Below are 16,517 nucleotides of genomic sequence, written 5' to 3' on the forward strand. Positions count from 1 at the left end.
CGGAGAAACGAGTATCTTTATATTTTATCCTTTGTTTGCTTTACAATGCATGAATCTCTGCACTTAAATCCGCAATTCGCTAAACTGAATTAAAGAGAACATTTAGAGAACTTCGCGTATTATCAGATTTATTGCATAAATAAAACATTTTTTTAGTTAGCAACAGATTTCAGTAGTAAACGCAGTATTATTCTGACATTTCTATGAAGCTTTTATCAGACATATAACTATTGTTCATATTATAAACATTTATGAAGCAATATAGTTTTATATCAACTTAATAAGAATTTTTAAATCATTTGAAACTTAGATACATATATAATTAACTAAAGTGTGTAATAAATTTTAGTTTATTCGCTTTGTGTATTTCACAAATTTATCAGTTTTGTACGATTACCCTTTTTCATATTTAACGCTAGAAATCTGTTAACATTTTTTAATAACGATAATCAAATAACGACAAATGTGTATAAAATATAAATAAAATTAGCCATTCAGATAGTTTTGGGAGACTTTAAAATTGTATTGATCGGAATTGCAGTCTCTTAAAATTCATTGGAGCTTTGCGAAACTTTTGAAAGTTTCTGTCGAAGCTATATACTACGATGGGAGGAAATAGAATATGTAATGTTTATGTAAATGTCGGAATGCACTTGTTTCTGTTCATATTTCTTTTGTAGCGAAGAAATTTCATTAATTGTGAACGTCATATAAATTTGTACTGCATAGAAACTCGCGAAATTGATTTTCCAAAACAGAGAGATGAAACTTTTATTAAAATATACTTACGATATTATTAATATCGACAAATTATTATCTATAAAATTATATTAATTAAAATAATTGACTTTTTAGAGTTAGAGCTTTGAATATGTAGATGATCTTTTATTTATGAGAGAATATTGTATCTGTAAATTCATTTTCTAATTTTCTAATAATATATGAATATATGTCGTTTTCAACAGAATATAGAGTTTGTATCAAATATAGCTGTCTTTGTGGAAAGTAATGAATTAATTGCGGAGTTACTAAATTATAAATTAGTTTAAACCACATATAGAGCTTCTAATGGGATTCTAACCATGAATTATATAGAATTATATTAACTGGATATTTAAACTGCTTTGCATAAATTTATTGCCTCACATAATCATGTTAGATTTAATTTGCGCTCGTGTTGCAACACAAAGGAAATATCTCGCAGAGGTGTCAAAGTTTACGCGATCCGAAATTAGCTGATGATAGAATAATATATAATATTATATAATGCCATGCAACTATAGAGGGAAAAATATTGAAATGCATCGCGCCTCAATTAAAAAATTATGACAAATATTCCAATTTCTAAGGATCGATTAAATCTTAATATTTTAAATATAACGTCCTCAAAAAATATTTAATAACAAAATATACTAACGCTGCATTAATTCATTTATATCTTATAATTATTATATATATAAACATAAAAGAAAGTTATTATTTTGTAATAAATATATTATAAACTATTAATGGTTAACATTAGGAAGGTGAAAAAAGAATAAATTTTTCCTATACGATAATTCCAGCATAATCACTTCATCGTGATATTATAGAAATGAATTCATCTAGCGCTGCGTATTGTCAGAACGATTTTAGTGAAACTTTGAAATATCTCAATAATATTGCTAGGAGCAAAAATGTTTTTCCGAACTGTGCGAATCGAGATGAGCGAAAATAGCGGCGGTGTGACTCGAAGTGCATCAAGATGTTCGTTGCTCAGAACATCGAAAGTGAAAAGGTAGAAGAGAATTATCGAACATTATCAAAAGACAAATTATCCAAGAGTGATAGTGGGGTGATGAGGGGACTTTGGGATACGTAATTACGGTGGATTATCGTGGGGGTGTACCCAGAGGGGGCACCTGGCCCGGGGGGCGTGCCACCCTACAGGGTTATCGCTCCCGGGGGGTACGTGCCCAAAAAGCAATCGATGATGCACGATATATCTACATATCCTATACTCTACTGGCGGAGTTGCATCTCTTCGAACAGGTAAAGATTGTATAATACTCTGAGCATTTGCTCAGCGATTGTTTAGCGTTAACAAATTGATATTGCGCAATACAAAATATGGATGAGAAATGAAATATAGACGATGCTAATAGATATGAAAATAAATGGAAATATGTGTATAAATAAAATCTTCTATTTTGATATGTAACGGCTAGTACAATTGCTTCAATCATATAAAATGTTTTTCATAGATGACAGATCTAGAAGTTTGTTTCAAAAATTATAATAGTATATATGTAATAATTATAATACAATTAAATAGAAATGGAAAAAGAGAAAAACTATGAGCAATTTAAATTCATTTAAAATAATTGTTTTTAATTTTAATCAGTGCAATTGCGATTTAAATCAACTTGCAGCTATATAAATACCCGAAATCAATCATTATAGAGATAAATATAAGAGCAGATAGGAGCCATGATTTTTCTTTAGCGTTTCCATTCTATACGGTAAAGATAAAAGACCGACTCTCATTACCCAGGACTTTTGTCTAGTCATACCCTTAATACGAATAAATCGTCGCTCTTTTCTCCGCTAAACGAACGACACGGTCGTTCGTACCATGAGCCAGTGTTACTCGCGAAATCTCGTCATTCTGAGGCTAATTGGCAATTCCTCATTAGAAGTCCCCGTTAGTGGCGCGCACGCGTCACCGGCACCTTCCGCGTAAGTACCGAACATTGATTAAGGCCCCTGTCGCCGTTGCTGCTGCTGCTGCTGCCGCCAATTCCCCATTAAATACGTCACACGGAATTCTGAGCGGCGCGGTAGCCGAAACCTCTTGAATTATGCTCGTCCTTCCGATTCCTGGGCGGTATGTACCCTTCGCCCTCCATGAACCCACCCCTGACCGAGGCTTTCACGGTCGATACGATCCAATAACTGCTTGAGCAGATAAGAATTGCGAATTAGTTCGTAGTTTAGTTTGACAGGTCCTTAGGACTGTTTAATAACTCGCGATCGATGAAATGTCAGAATGATATTTTAATCAGAGGCACCCAACGCGGATCTCTTTATTTTTAGATATACTTTCAATGGAAATGAATCGATGCGGATATTGCGATATTGTGCAGTCATTTATTAATGACAAGAATCAAAGAAAGAATTGTCTATATATTTTACAGATTTATTATATCAAAGATAAATAGTAGCATATATATATTACGAGAAATTAATAGATATTATAATTTTAGATATTTTTACTCGCGAGGGGAAAAAATCATACGTTTTCATAACTCAATATAACTCCCCCGTGTGATCAGAAATTTTAAACCGATATTATTATCATCGGGATCGTCCGTTTAATCTGCGCTTTGTCGATTTTGCTACTGGAAAGAAAAATCTCTCGAAAATATTGAAATCCCGCGTTTCGAGCTCGAGTCATTTTCCGATATGGATATCGCTAATTACGCAGATGAGCAATTCTGTCATAAAAAAGAAATTATATTGCACGTTTTTCAAAACTGATTTTTTTCTATAGCTATATTATTCACATCACTCATAACACTCGCACACAATCAATCATGACAGATATAAAAAGTATTTAATATTATTTTTATATCATGATTTAAAATTATTTTAACGCAAAATGCTGTTATGATAATTAACAATTACTAGTTTATGTGTAATATCAAGTACGCACATCAGATGTTGCATGTAACAATATATACATCAATGAATGCAGCACATTAATTGCAATATATTAATTATTACAGTAATACTTGTAATAGATTGATTAACGTAATATCGAGCGCTTGTGCACGCAAACAATAATATGACTTTTTGTGGAATGTGTGCAAACTTGCATCCGATTTCTTTCTGCATAAAAAAAATTAGAAATTATTGATTTACAATAATATTTCAGTACGTATAAAAAGGAATTAGTAATAAAGTTTTACATAATTAAAAATACGCTCATTTTTCTCTCTTTTAACGTAAAGATATTTGATTACAGATATCGGATTATTGATACAAAACATTTGGTAATTTATTTCTCATATTAATTATAACATTAAATCAATGCATTACCCGTTCTTAATGAACATAGCGTCATATTGCATCTGTCCCTGGAGAATTGAATTAGGGATTAACCCTTTAGTTTCACGGTTCCAATTAAATTTAGATATTCCACGACAGCTCTTGGAATTGATTTAATTACCGCATTTACGTGATCGGGAATATTAAGCGTAAATTTAGATGATTATTAGGTTCTAGTTAGACTTTCGCGAATAACATTTAACGCGAAAATGAGATGAGGTCTGACTTATGGTTTTCTAATTTCTGTTTGATTAAAATAATGACACGTCGAGAAGTACAAGTCAAACATTAAATAAAATGGATATCTTCCGTTGGATTTTATTGCGCGCATAGCTGAATTAATAGCAGAAATATTTCATTTGCTAATTAAAAGATAAGCTATATATTATGCCGTCCGCCGTTAGGAAGATTATACTATCGTGGGTTAATTAGTATTCCTTGTATTACTACCTCCAAAAGCGGGCGTTACGTTTGCCTTATTTATAAAGCGAATCAATCGCAAAATTAAAATTATTGCCGATCGACGTTAAATGAATGACACGCAAAGATCGAATAAGCGAATTAATTAAATTGTCGATAAAGCGAAAAGCGAAATAGTGCTATCGTCGCATCGGTTGCGTGTTATTAACGACGTCCCTGGTTGATTTCATCATCAGACATACATATCATATTGTAAATCATGAAATGACAAAATGCACATGTGAACGAATCAGCGTTGAAATCGTCAGTAGAAAATAGTTTAACGGAAGCGGTAATATTTTTGCCTATTGATAATGCGGAAGATATGCAAAGTATTTTAAAATTATGATTTTAATTATAAATTTTAGTCTCTTTGTATTTAATCACAGAGAGAAAATTAAGAAGAGAATTTAAATTAAGACTAGAATTTATAATAATAATTTTTCTTATGTACGATTTCTTAAGAAGAATTTATTATTATTATTTTATTCTTTTATTACAATTCTTATTATTTATTTAATTTAATTATTCATTTATACATTTCTATTAATATGCTTTTTAAGGAAGAAAGATAATGATTTTTATTTATCTTATATATATTTCCTTTAATCATAGATTCTCTAACGCAAGAAATCGATTCTTTTTTAATTAAAATTTTATGACATTTTCTAATTATTATTTTGACTACTAAAAACTTAATAATTTTGTGAATGAACTTTTAAGTGTAACTAAACATGTTAATTAAATGAGAATTTTATAATTTAAAATTTAATTAATAGAATATTTGATACGAAATTTTAAGAAATTATTATATCAAAAAGAGTCTGTAACCAACTTTTACGTTAAAAGCTAAATCAACTTGCTAGAAAATCCATAAAAGCAATAAGCCTTTTAGAACACTTTGCATTCTTCTGTATTATCCCGACAAAAATATATATATATATCTCCTGCATTACTGACTACCATATACTGTGACGTCACGTTCAGTAAGGCGCATTTGCGTAATTGCACGGTGAACCGCGATAAGAACTTAGGAGCTGCGACAGGTAATGTAAAAACGTTTTGTACTTTGCTTTTTTTTCCAAGCCATCTCCCTAGAGCATCCCTGAACATTTTAATACCTAGCCCGCCACAATGGCGTCTTAGGAAAGCTTCCATTAGCGTGAAAAATCTAATCGACATCGTGGATACGTTCTTAAGACATCGCAACGACATCGATACAATGTTGCAAAGGTGTTAACTGACAAGTGCGAAACGGATCTTAATAAATATTCCGCTTTTAAGAATAATGAGTATTTAAATGCTTTTTTCTTTTAATAAAATTGAACCGTGAAAATTTGTAAATTTATTCGTAAAATTATTTTATCTACTATTATTATTTTACAACTATATAAATAGTTTATTTCTATTAAATAATATGTAATGTGATTTATTTAACAGACTAAAAAACAAAAATTTGTGATAATAAATCTAACAAAAGAGATATAGGTATATGTTATAAATTCTGGTTAACAGTAAGCTCTTCTTTTTTTATGATCGTAGAAATGTGAATCACTTCTATAATATCTAATACCAAATACTTTATATAGCTGCATACATTAAAGGATTAGTGATCAATAAATTTATATTCTGTTCTACTTCTACATATCTTCATTTTTGTCTATGTTATTCAATTAACGCGATTGCATTTAACATAAACAGCATGGCTAGAATGAAAAATACTTTCCGGCATTTATATTGTAGTTAGCCGTGGCTATTCATCATGCCCGATACAATAATTCATAATCTGCAAATTTCGAGGATTGAAGTGTCGGAGTACAGCTTCACGTACCCGTCGAGGTATAAACGAAATTAGCTTCCGCGCAAGCTGTCACCAAGAGCTTCAATTAAACGTTAGCGATTCAAACACTCGACAAACGTAACAGCTCGCTCGTCGTCGGGTATAAGTCTCAGTTTGATAGATGTGCCCAATTTTCCGGAATCGAGTTCATCGGCGCAGCGGTCGATATATATTTACTCCTTTTTTCCTTTGTCTCTCCCCCTTTTCCTTCCATCCGTTTTTGCTTCCTTTCTTCTTTTTTCATTACGCGTGTCTTCACGATGCACACCGGGTGTCACCAGTGTCAATTCGCGCGGAAACTGCAGCTGAAAAATTTCTCGCTTTGACCCGTCGATCGTCGACCCAGATGGGAATCGAGTCCCGGCTGGAATCGTTCTCGAGATTGCAGCCTTCAATTCGTGCGTGTCAAAAATTGAAGAGGGTTGGGAGGAAAGGGAGATTTGAAAAGGGAGTATACGACCGTTGTTGACAGGCAGACGGTTTCAGATTAAGACAACGCCGCGGTGAACGGAAACGAGAGATATTTCACGGATTTCATAGTGTAGTTGTTGCTATCGCACACGTTATGTTACTTCTCCGGAGAACATTTTTTTTTTAGTTTCAAATGTTTTCTCACTCTGGATTAGACAAATGTCAGTGAGATGTATGCAACTTTCGATAATATTTATTTTTGTCATGTTATATATTAAGATAATATAACATATACTTGTGAAAATTTAAAATTCTCTTTTATTATTAATAAATCATTTTTTTATTTTCTTTTTTTATTATCTATGTATGCTATGAGTATATAATGTATATTTATTTATAATAATATTTATAATAATAATTTATTTGTGTATACTTGTATATGATATAGAATACTCTATATGCTAATTTAAAAACAATTTATTAATGCTATCAATTAAATTTTAAATATTAAATTATACATTTTATACAATAATTTTACTAACAAATCGATTGTGACTACCAATGGAACTAGTTGCGTCAGTTTAAATTATATTTTTGGAAATTATAAATTTTAAAAATAAATTATGTAATTTTAATTTGCAATTTTAAATTTATTTATTATTTTAATAAATTTTATTTTTAACGATATGGAAAGAACTCTCGGATTTCTCTTAAAATTTGCGGTAATGAAACTTTTTGTCCAATTTGATATTGATGAGAAATTTAGAACAGAGAGTGAAGCAGGGGGTTTGCAATTGCGAAGCATATATATACAGCTGTTTTAAAGAGAGAAAAACAAATCCTATTGTTCGTGCCGTGACGCCGAGCGAATATTTCTTAATTCACTCCGCATCGGCGCCGATTTATTTTCATTGGCGCATGCATTGCATGTCGGCGCTCCCATACTCGTACAACCACCGTTGTACATGGAAACTCGTATATAAATCATTTCTATCCACGCGCAGACTGCAATTCACGTCATCGCGATGACGAAACACCACGAATGCATTCTCCTTCTGTCGCGCGAACGCTGCTCTTCATTTCCATAAAAAGAACCAAGTTTCCCAAAATTGAAAAAAATTTCTGTTTTGACTTATATTTCCAGAAATACGTCCAAATTATTATTGCGATCCAAATAATTATATTTAATATTAAATAATTATAAAATATATTATAAATAATTAAAATATATTAAATATATTAAATAATTATAAAAAATTTTTGAAAATTGGAAGTTGTATTGCAAATGCTGATATAAAAGACTTAATTTAAATATTTATATTTGCAATGGAAAAAAACATATGCTTATAAATATCATTCTTCGATATATTTCTCTCTCTGATATACTATTTTTTAGATAATAAAAATTTTTTAGATAATAAAAACGCTTTAGCGTAAAATCTTACAATCTTGTCCTTAAGGATCTAAGGAGATTTTCTCCTGCTTGTTGCAGGATCTTCAGTCGGAAATCGAGACGCACCGAGACGTTTATGCTTCTTTGAACGGCACCGGAAGAAAATTACTGAGCTCATTAGCGAGTCAAGATGACGCCGTTATGCTGCAACGTCGATTGGATGAAATGAACCAGAGATGGCATCATCTAAAAGCAAAGAGCATGGCAATCAGGCAAGTGCAAAAATCCATTATTTCTCTCGCGGTTATTAACGTCGTTTATCAGTGTAAAATTAAAAATTATAAGCAGAATATTGAAATGCCGCTATAGAGCGGTGAATATATAAGGCGCGCAGTGATATTCATAACGGTGATATCCTCGCTCGTACTATCGCAAAAGACAGTTTTCGCGTACGAAATGACGTCGTAAATCAACTTGTTGAAAAAGGCCAACCCGGAGAAGCGGACTCGCTTTTTCGTTGAAAGAATAACTTCGAAGCGCACGACGCATTCACAGCGCGAAAGCGCAAAAATTCACAATTCTCTCGCTCAAACATACAATCTCGCACCTCAATAATTCTTTAAAAAGAGAGGGAGAAATAGAAAAAAAAATATATATACGCATTGTATAAACTCGCGAACCGTGCCGTAACAGCGGGGAGAGTTTCGGCTTTTGACATGCGAACAATTTCGGAGATTCTTCTGCAGGATAGGTTAAGAGGAGAGAGCGAATAGTGGGTTAACTATGAGCTTCCGCATTCTCGGGATGCTATTCTACTTTGATGACGTTGCAGTTGTGCATTATTATAATGTATCTTGTGCGAAATATAGAAATAATCGCGCGTAAGAAGAACGCGAATTTCTAAAAATTTCGTTATCGCAAATAATTTATTTTAATTATTTATTAATCGGTTTGTTCATTCGAATTAAAAGATACATGAAAGGGATGAAAATGTAAAGTAATCTGTATAATATAGTAAGCTATTATTCTCTTGCGCGTTTTAATAACGTCGAAATTAATTTATGTGTATTGAAAAGCAATTGCACATACTATATACAAAACTTAAATCCGTTTTTGTTCGCGAGTTTGTTCAGTTTGCGCTCGGTTCATGGGAAATCCTCATAGGATTTTCCGGTAGAAACTTGGAGAATTCGTGATCCAATTTAGCCTCAAACGTAGCGTAAACTTCTCTTCGACTGTTCGACTATGCAACCGTGGACTGCTAGAAAGTACATCGAACTTTCCCGAAAACCACATCCCAGTGTATTGATATGATAGCAAAGTTATATAGCTTAACATGTGTTATTTTTATTTTGCTCGCGTTTCATGTTCTACTCATCCAAACCGGGACATTGTTGAGCATTGAAAGAAAATGTCGAGCGTAAGCTCTTCTCTCGATCGCGATGAAGAGCTTACTCTGAAATCCTTCTAAAATTTATCTGCAAGAATGAAGAAAATTTTTCTTTTTCTCGAAGAAAAGAGAGATAATATTTATACCTACATAGATTCGAGACTTTGAAGCTTTGATATGTCTCTATCAAATAAATCTTACATAAATATATTTTGATAAAATTGCAATTTAATATAAAGATGATAGGTGTGAGATAAAAAAATTATTATACATATACTAGATATTTATATAATATTTATTCTAGATATTTATATAGCATTTATGAGAGATTATATGTATATTCGGAATAGAATTTTTAACGCTCACTTTACAAAGATTTTTCATTATCCATTAATTATTTGCAGTTAATTAAATATTTCGTGTATATCCGATATATGACATGTTTTTCTTATTCATATTAATTATTATTCAATTTAGTCTTATTCGTAATATCTAAAAAGATGAGTACATATACATATAACTCTGCGCGTACAATTACAATATTTACAGTATATAGAATCGATCGAGATCATTATAATGATCGAGTGATGAGCATTGATTAGATGATATGATCTTTATAACCAAAAGGGTAAATGGGTCAATCACACACACACACACACACACACACACACACACACACACACACACACACACACACACACACACACAGAGCAAAACCGCTTAAAATCTCGGCCGTATTACGATTGATCAATCGATTAATCGTTTTTTTGGGGGAGAGGAGGAGAACTTTCGCAGTAAATGCATTTCCGGGGACTTTACCATAGTCGGACGTAATCGGATTCCCTGTAGAAACTTTATAGCAGTGTGTTAATTCTGGGTCCGAACATCGACTCTGAGATCCGCCGTAAACTTTGCTCGGACAACTATGCAACGATGCGTTGTTGAAGGATATCTGAATTCCGGATAGAAGGTCTATGGTTTGATGACGTACGTCGGAGAGCAAAATTCTATCGATTTGTCAAGAAATAGCGTGCGATTCGCGAATAATTTGAATAGTTTATAAATAATTTAGGTTACAGAATTTGATCTATTTAATTTGATTTCTTTATCATAAATTTGTTATTAAATTTTAGACTGTGTCGCTATTAATTTATGTAATTATATGGAATATCTTTGGCAACTTAAACTAACGAAGAAATTTATGGTGCTATTAACTTCATTTAATCTTTTATTTTAATTTCAAGTTTAATATTATTTTAATTCGATTTTTTGCACATATGCATACTTGTGAAGAAATAATATTTTTAAAAAATATTAAACGTTAAGATTGGAGATGCATCTTTATAAAAAGGTTATTGTACATTTTTCGAAGAAGAGTTTGCTCGCTTCTATAAATTATAAAATATAAAAGAAAACATCGATATATGAAGCTCATAAAATTACAGTAACGAAGAACCATAGATATATCTCGCAGATGAAGCAGCTTACTTTTTATGTTAGATACTATAGATCTCAATTTTATCTCGTAATATAAATAAAGGAACCGATATAGATAAGAATGAGATTTCTTAAAGCAGATATCTTTATTTTACTTAGTTTTATTAAGAGATCTGACCAGGATTGAAATTGCCCACGAACTAGATTACTGTATTTGGATCGAGTTTGATATATATATTGCTCTGAGCATACCGGATATAAGATGATTCAGAATTATTCGATTAAAGAGATTACCTCTTTCTCTTTATCTTCGATATGTGCAAATAAATCGTTTATCGAAAGAAATATTAATGTATCTATTAATTTTGATATTATTAATTTTTTTAAACATATTCAAAAATCAGAAGAAAGGGATACTTTATTTAATTACTTTATTCAGAAATCGCACATAGAAAAAAGACACAAAGTTATTGTTGATAATTCCCGTTGATTTTTGAGCTCGAAAAAAATATTGAATCTTTGTTTATAAACAATCATTAAGCGCTTTTTTGTGCAAATTTATTTTAATCTAATCGCAAGTCAAAACATCTATCAGTAGAGAAAATAGGTATGACAGCATAAACTCAGCATTAAGGTCAATCCCGATAAAAGACCGCGCAATCAGTCTCCATTAATTAATCCGAATTACGGCCAGGAGCTTAATTACCGAAGAGATATTCGTGCAGGATGCGAACTACGAGAGCGTTCTGCACATATAGATGGATAGAAGTTCACCGACCATATTTATCAGTACCTATACCAACTCTCTCCATTCCTTCGTTCTTCGTCCGTCAATTTGTATCTATCGGCCGATCTCTCTCTCACTTCCGCGTTTTATATATATATATATATATATATATATATTTCTCTAAATCGTCCTGGCAGCATTTTAGTGGTTATCCCGCAATCAAGCCGCAAATGCCGAAGCCGATAATTCGACAGACGATCGCTTTTGGCACTGAGCTCAACAAGATCGTCGGAATACGGCCATGTTATTTGTGGGAAAATTTTTTGGATTAATCCAACTCTTGTGGCGAGTGTGCGTGACATTAGTTTAGCTTCTTACGAATTATAAGGATTAATCATGGAGAAGTAGCCACCACGTATATATGTTTATATTTGCGCCTAGGAGCTAAAGTGTATTTATTAAGCAAATCAAAATTTTATATAATTTAAAAATTAAATAGATCTTATTATAACATTATATTCGAACAGTTTTCCGCAAAATGCATTAAGAACGTGCAATAATATGCCGTAGCCGATATTCATCAATGTGGAATTCTGATTAATATTATAATATTTAATATTACACCATTATTATACTATTATATTACATTTATTATTTATTATTATTTCAATATTATTGTCTATATTGTACAATAACAATAGATTTAATATTCTGTAGCATTTGAAAGAGCCTCGAATATTTAATACATCGGTTGAATAAAAGTATATATGACAAAAATTAATTTAATATACTTTAGCTCCTACGTACAGAAATATACATCAAACGCGTAATTTTATGATGTGCGGTAAATGTAATAAATCTTTCACAGATTTTTCATTAGATTTGCGAATTTACGATTACTTAATGAGAATATGATGAATTATTTAATTATAATATTACTTAAATTATTGAAAATTGAATAGATATTGCATGAATTAAACGTGAATGAGGAATTAAATCTAGCCTTCAATCACTTTCAAACCATATTTTAAATTCAATTTAAACTTTAAAAAAAACTTGATTTTTTTGTCATTTGAAACACCTAATATTAAATTCTGAAATTTAAAAAATGCGGCACACTCTGTGGTATCCTTTGAAATTCTTGCTAAATTTTTACGTCGAGTTTATTAAAATCTATGGTTCAGAATCGCCCTATACGTATAACAGGGATATGCTCTTTGCGGAAATGTCCGGGCCGAAGTAAACATCGCGATGACTTATCAAAATGCACGTTAAGTGGATTTCGTGATCGATGCAGCCGTCGTAGTCGCACTACTCTCGACGTAGATTAACGACGATAAAAGTCCGGTTCAAGCCGACTTTTCGCCGTCGTTACATTCGCGCGCGGACGAATATTTTTTTGTTTTCACAAGATACCGGCCAGTAAAATCAATACCAAGAGGAGTAATTAGTTACCTCGACACGTACGCGACCGGCGACGGCGACAGCATCCGGCGGTCGGATACGCGGACTTTTCGGACTTGTCCAACATCCGGCGGTACTTTCCCGGCGCGCACTGGCATCCGGACGACAAATAAAGGTTCACGAATTGCGCGAGTATTTGTCGCGTTCTCCTGCACAGTTTGAATCACGCGAACTTGTATAACAATTGTTGGCGCGGTTTATCCCGAATGACCTATTGTTTATGGCGAATCAAAAAAAACTGCGCGTTATCTCGAAAAAAATTGGCGCATGCAAACATTGGGTTTCAGCTTAAAAAAAGATAAAAATTATGCCGCGCGAAATTATATCGGCGATTTGCTCGGCTATATCCTGATATATCTTTCATCAATATATTTGGAGAAATTCATATATGTGTGTATATGTGCTTCAAAAAAATTTTTTTATGCGCTACATAAATTTTAGAATTCTTGAAACACTGAATTCGATGCGTCGCTCGACTTGTTTATAACTCTACGATGATAAATAGTGCGCGATTGCCAATTAATATTTTTTCCCGCATTTCTCCACGGGGGGCAACGAAATTGCGAATTTATTTACTGGCCAGCTGACGCGGGATTCAACAGTTCGATGGAAAACACGGTGAAATGAAAAAGGATTCGTAGTGGCTGCGAGGCATAAACGTGTCGTCCGCGCTCGATCGAAACGAATTAATATTCCATCGCGCTTCGAAGTGTCGATGCGAAAAATCCGAAAGGCAGATGAGGACACACTCGCCGTGTTTGCAAATGAAGTCGCGCCCGCTTCTTTCTCCAAAAGCTCGATATTACGAGGCGGTGGTGCACATTAGGGGAGGTAAGACGGAGGTAAGACGCTGCGAAGTCTAAGACTTGACATGGTCCAAAGCAAGGGTCGTTAACCGGTAGACATGAATCGGGAGGAATAATTATGGGTGTCTCGGCTGTTCTCGAGCAAGCACACGTATTACTGGCGCGTTTAGATAGAGCGCAGCGATGCGTTCATGCGTAGCGCATCCCAAAGCGGACGAAGCGTCGAGAAATGCTGCGATGCATATTCGCTATCCTTGCGCACAATCGAAAATATTAACTTTGAGAAATAATCCCGAGACACCAAAGTTTCAAATAAACTGCCCGTCTAACCGCTACGAACACGTGTACTTACCACAGGGATCATTATTTTCATCGGATTATTCACTGCGCAGCTCTTTACGATCGTAATAAATTGCGTTTTTTAATTGCCTAATTAATATCGAATTTTCCTCCAATAATGCCGGCAGGAAAAGAAACAATAAAGAAAGAAATATTTTAAGCTTTCTTTAGAAAATTTGTTATACATTTAATATGACGTGAAATAATTATGTAAATATTTACCAATTATATATTTGACTATATATATAAATGAGAAAAATGCATTCTTAAGCAAACTTATGTCATTGGCTTTTTAAAGAGTATAACGATGAAAAATCGATGATTTTAATTTTATAAATGCCTGCTGCAAGCAATAAATTAAGATAATTTTCGATTTGATCAGTGACGTTTTTTCCACGAGCAAAATTGACGGAGGGAACTTTATCTCTCGGGATAATAATTTCAAGCTAGATCGCGCGGGCTGAACGCCATATATATAGGTATCTGCAGTCGTTCTCGTGGACGGATAAGTCGCGACGGCAAAAACATTCGTCGGGACACACGGCAACGCGGAACACGACGTTTGATCCATCACCGAACCGGAACTGACAGCCAGATAATCGCGGAGTGATGAATCGCCGTTGAGTCTTATCAGCTGACTCCCCCCGCGCATCGACGCTCATTTCGAACGAAACACGATGAGCGGAGTGTGGAGTCTGTCACGTACAGTTTGCTCGTTCTTGTTCGCTTTAGCTTGTCTCTCCTCCCTCCCTCACTTCTCTCTCGATAGTAGCAAATCGAAAGTTATTTTTACGTGATATCGCACGTGTGGTCGGGAAGATGTGAGAACGACGGCGCTCGATATCGAAACGAACGACCGTAGCAGGAAATTTGTTGGAGTCGTTCAACGGGCATGAAAAAGCGGACGAATGCGAAGGACTGGTGAGAGAAAGAGAGAAAGCGGGGAATCGGTTCGCCGATTTCCCACAAAATTCGAGGCAATGCCGCCTTCGTGACTAGAACGCGAAAACGCGAGGAAAAAGGAATCATACATAAAGATGGAAAGTTGTTGACAATAATAAGCGAAGGGGGAAAAGGGAGCACTTATGGTCCTGCGATTGGAGCACAGCGATGGTTTTGAAAAATTCTGTCACGATAATATATGTGACATAATATAAAAAAGTCGGGTGAAATGACACTGAATCGATAGAATTGTATTTTTTTTAAATTATAAAGTGCTAAATTTTTCTATTATTTTTCTCTATTCGCATTTTAGAAAAGTTATAGATTTTCTCAATTTCTAAAAATTTATCCTGTATTTTTAAAAAAGTATATTTACAAGTATATAGTAGGTATATAATTACACATTCGAAATGTAAAAAAGTTTTATGCGCCTAATTTGCATAGCTGTATAGAAAAGGATTAAAAGCGCAGCTGCTCACCTCGTTTATTAAGGATAAAAGTTGAACAACTTACTAATCCGCATTTACTACCCGCGACATGGTGAATCCTATTATTCTCGAATCTATATCATAGAAATGCATCTCCAGGACGCATGGCGCATTTCCGATACTCGAAAGCGTTCGCGAACGCGACATCGCGTCGACGATACCAACAACAACAACAACGACGTCGACAAATCTGTCGCTCACCGTCCGAGACTTCCTTCCGGCATTCGCTCTCTGGCCGGCTGTATAACTTATTACCAGTCCCAGTCGGCTCGCTGGAACGCATTCCCGGCCGGTGTAACGCGGAGCGATAATGCGAGCTTATAGTATGATAAGGTGCAGCTTAATGCTAATCTCAAGAAGATACCGCACTGGTAGCGCATGTGGTATACGAAGCGCTAGATGCAGCGAGCTTTATTCGATACCGCTATGCAAATAACCCAAGATCAGTTTATCCAGGGAAACTATTTTCTCCAACGATCGTTTGGAGAATCCATTTATCATTGGCAAATCCAATATTTAGATTATCTCTACAATTTTTTTGTTGTCTCGTGTTAATACGCGTAAAAGGTATTATTTCGTACTCGATATTATAAACAATACTTCGTCAGTCGTAATTAATTTCTCATTAGCGTAAAATAATTTTTACTTGTTTTATTTTATTAATACATCTAAAAAGAAATATTTATACATGCTATATTTTAATCCATTGATCGAGCAATATTGTGTGCATTT

At 33.6% G+C, this 16,517-nt stretch overlaps 1 protein-coding gene across 9 annotated transcripts in view; it reads left to right on the forward strand.

Moving 5' to 3' along the window:
- The window catches only part of LOC145942533 (dystrophin, isoforms A/C/F/G/H), a 429,734-nt gene that overhangs the window by 322,629 nt on the left and 90,588 nt on the right, over window positions 1-16,517 (forward strand). For 8 of the 9 annotated variants that reach the window (XM_083049357.1, XM_083049358.1, XM_083049354.1 and 5 more), the window contains one exon: window positions 8,292-8,464. In XM_083049357.1, the coding sequence (XP_082905483.1) occupies window positions 8,292-8,464 (173 nt within the window). The remainder of the gene's footprint in view (window positions 1-8,291; window positions 8,465-16,517) is intronic. The other variant, XM_083049356.1, reaches the window with a different exon arrangement.

Source organism: Prenolepis imparis, unplaced genomic scaffold, assembly GCF_030444845.1.
Source record: "Prenolepis imparis isolate NDT839.2.m4 unplaced genomic scaffold, iyPreImpa1.0 SCAF_11, whole genome shotgun sequence".
Taxonomy (NCBI): Eukaryota; Metazoa; Arthropoda; class Insecta; order Hymenoptera; family Formicidae; genus Prenolepis; species Prenolepis imparis.